This window comes from Mesitornis unicolor, unplaced genomic scaffold (assembly GCF_000695765.1).
Source record: "Mesitornis unicolor isolate BGI_N332 unplaced genomic scaffold, ASM69576v1 scaffold38084, whole genome shotgun sequence".
Classification (NCBI taxonomy): Eukaryota; Metazoa; Chordata; class Aves; order Mesitornithiformes; family Mesitornithidae; genus Mesitornis; species Mesitornis unicolor.
The window spans coordinates 878-4,387 of NW_010180126.1; the positions used below are offsets into that span (position 1 = coordinate 878).

The 3,510-nt window shown below is 59.1% G+C and overlaps 1 protein-coding gene across 1 annotated transcript in view; it reads left to right on the plus strand.

Moving 5' to 3' along the window:
- Nucleotides 1–341: 341 nt before the first annotated feature.
- TNS1 (tensin 1) overlaps nt 342–3,510 on the plus strand; it is a gene marked incomplete at its 5' end in the record, with an annotated part of 14,424 nt that continues 11,255 nt past the window's right edge. The window contains 3 exons of the mRNA XM_010183010.1: nt 342–520; nt 736–811; nt 3,183–3,275. Of these exons, the coding sequence (XP_010181312.1) occupies nt 342–520; nt 736–811; nt 3,183–3,275 (348 nt within the window). The remainder of the gene's footprint in view (nt 521–735; nt 812–3,182; nt 3,276–3,510) is intronic.

Consider the following 3,510-nt stretch of genomic DNA (forward strand, 5'->3'; position numbering starts at 1 on the left):
GATGCTTGTGCCCCTCACACTCAGTGCTGGGGATGGTGTCCCCAAGCTCAAGAGTTGGTGCTTGGGAGGGCTAATGCAGTGATCCAGCCGCTAGCCACAACCCTGCGTTGCTTTTGTGCTTGGCCTGGGGCCTGTGCTTAGGGTGTATCTGCTCTGCCTCAAAACTGGCTGTGCTGCTCCAAGGGTTAGATGCAGGTGAGTGCCGAAGCTGCCATTTCTGCTGGGCAGAGCCTCCTCTGCAGCACACAGCTCTGGAGAGACCTCCCAGATCAGCCCTGGAACATCTCCTGCTGATCCCCATATCCTCCTCACCCATCTCCCACCCTGTGCTTGCCCCGCAGGGGTGCAGTCCCAGGAGAAACCCCCAGAGGAGGTCACTGTCTCTGCCCACAAGCGGACCCCCAGCGACAGCCACTATGAGAAGAGCTCGCCGGAGCCCAGCTCTCCCCGCAGCCCCACTGTCCTCTCACCCGAGGTGGTCAGCACCATCGCGGCCAACCCTGGAGGGAGGCCCAAAGAGGTGTGCCGGGGTGGGAGAGGGTGCTGGGGTCGGAAGGGTGGCTGATGGGGTGCAGCCACCTATGGGGAGGGAGAAGGCTTGGAAGGGAGTATGGAAATTTTAGCATCCCTGGCATCCTGCAGGGCTGAGAGTTAATGATGGTTTTTTTGGTGGTGTCCTGGAGGGTTGTGACCACCGTATGAATGGGACTGACCCATTCTCCTGCTCTCCCCTAGCCTCACCTCCACAGCTACAAGGAAGCCTTCGAAGAGATGGAAGGTACCTCCCCTACCAGCCCACCCTCCGGCGGCGGTGAGATTTCTCCCCCAACCCCAGCCTTCCCTGTCTCACCACAAACCCCTTACTCCAACTCCTGTAAGTGCTGCGGCTCCGGGAGGCAGAGGGGCTCGGTGGGAGGCTCTTGGCAAGCCAGAAATTTGCCAAGGGTCAGACAGCTCCAGGCTCCAGACACCCAGCTCCACATGAATCACTCCTCATCTCCATCCCCTCCTTCACATCCCACCACTCCATGCTGCCATCAGCATCTCATGCTTGACACCCTCCTGTTGGCTTTTCCCCACCTTCCACTTGCTGGGCGTTTGTCTGAAGAGTTCCTGAGGGGACATAAGGAGAGAGCAGGGTCCAAAGATGGCATCCTTTCACCTCATCCTGGTCTTGCACCTCCCCATCTTCCCTAGTAGCATGGCAAGAAAGGCAGCGAGGCTGTGGTAGCAGGGCGAGGCAGGGGGGGCTGAAGACCAGGAAGGGGTTCAGAGCAGGCTTTTACACACTATGCCACTTCTTGCTCGCTCACAGTTTCCAGGATAGGAAGGGGATAAGGCTGGGAGATGCCAGCCCTTTGCATGCAGCTTGTCTCTGCTCCTCCTCGGCATGCCTCCTTCCTGACTAACCCTGCCTGCGCAGCTGTGATGGGTTTGTGTGTCCGGGGCTTGAGTGATGAACCCCAGTGAACAGCCTCACATCGGCACAGGATGACACGGGCTGGATCAGTGCAATGGAGCAGCCAGTCAACTGGGAAACCCACCAAAAAGATGGCAGCCATCCCCACTGCCCCCAGCACTTCTATAGGCTGAAGGCTGGGGGATGTTCCAGGGTTGAGGATGCTCGGGCTGGGTGCAGCCCCCTCTGATACTGCATCCTGGTCGCAATGGGTCTTTCTGCCCCCTGCAGCTCAGCCCATGGGGCTTGAGGCTGTTTTCTCCTGTGCTGTTGCTGTTACTCTCTTGCAAGGCACTGGTGTTTCAACGCTGTCTTGTGAGATGCAGTGACTGGAGTGTGGGAGCATCCCTGGGGCATTTGGCAGCTCAGAAATGACCCTGTTGTTCCAGAAGACCCAGAGAACTTGGCCCCCGGCAGCAGCTCCTTGGCAGTGGGACACTGGCTCGTTTTGGGGGATGAGTCACTTGCAGAGGTGACGGCAACAACCTGGCTGGGGACGTGGCCCCGAGGCAGTGCTTCTTAGCCAGCTCCAGCCGAGAAGGCCTGGAAAGTTTGAAGCTGCAGCTTGCAGGATTCACCGAAGTGGCACCTGGGGGGCATGCAGGAGGAATTCCGCTCCATGGGGATATGGCAGTCCTGGGGGAATTCCTGGCCCAGGAAGACCCCACTGCTCGTCTGCCAATGGAGGCGTGAGCTGACATTGTGGCTTGCGGTTGACCAGATTTGGGGAACTCAAACACCCGCCAGGGAAGGCGCTGCCATCTCGGTTTCCCAGAGACTTGGCTGCTCGGCTGCTCCAGCCCCAGGCTGCAGGGAAGGGCCTGGCCTCAGGGTGAGGGTCTGGGTTTCCTATGGAGCTCCCACCACCTGCTGCCTCCCAGCCTCGCTGCAGGCCCCGTACCACAGGTTGAGGATGTTCAAATGCTGATGGAGGGATGTGTCCTCTGGTTCCTCTTGCTGGAGATGCAGCATCAGGGAGATGGGTCAAACCTGGGGGACAGGAGAGGAGAGGAGGTGCAGTCAACTCGAGGAGGTCCACCCTGCTCTGTGAAACCCTGCTGCCCCACAGTGCCGGTGCGTCCATACCATAGCTATACGTACATATGTACATACCTCCTGGTATGTACCTATGGGCACAGGGGTATGGACGTCATGTGTGCATTGCCTCCCCTCAGGGAACATGCTATGTGTGAACATCTTCACCTGCCTGTTGAGCTGGTCTGCAGGGTGGGGGATTGTGGGTTTTTGCAGTCCCACTGCCCCTTTCATGGGCGTGATGAGCTGCTCTGGGACAGTTCGGTTATGACTCAGCTGGACATGGAGATCAGCAGAGGGAGTTAAGGTTTTGGGAGAGCTGGGTTGGGGGGATAACTGCTCTTACAGGGGCAATGAAATGCCTTTGATGGGACCATTCTCTTGTGGGGACAGTGCTGGGAGATGGGGTCTGGGCCTGCCCTGGTGGGAATTGCCCCCTTTTTCTATCCTGCTGGCCTCATGATGGGGCACAGTGTTTGTCCCAGGCACCTCCCGCCCTCTGTGCGTCCCCAGATGCAGAGGGGGTTTGGTGCCCTTCCCTGGGGTGTTGCTTCTCTCAAGCACAGCCCTCAATTACAGCTGGTGGGTGGGATGGGTCATGGATACTCTGCACCCCTAGGCAGCTCCAGCCTTTCAGATGCTTCACCTCTCACCCCTCCGCTAACGCTCATTTCCCCTGTCCTCTCAGTGCGTTCTCCCCCCGGCCTGGCCAAGACCCCGCTCTCAGCACTGGGGCTGAAACCCCACAACCCAGCTGAGATTCTGCTGCACCCAGTAGGAGGTGAGTGTGGGCACAGGGGCTGCAGGTGGTTTTTGACGGGGGGGAGGTGTCCATGAGGATACCTCTGGAAGGGTCACTTAGCAGGAGAAAGCACTTCTGCCTCCCTTCTGGGGCCAGGCAGCCCTGGGACCCTTGTGGGGGAATCTGGGATTGTGTGAGGATGGGCGATGTTGGTGCTGCCCTGGGGGCTCAGCTCAGCGGGGTCTCTGGTGGTAGAGGCTGGGAAACAGCCAGG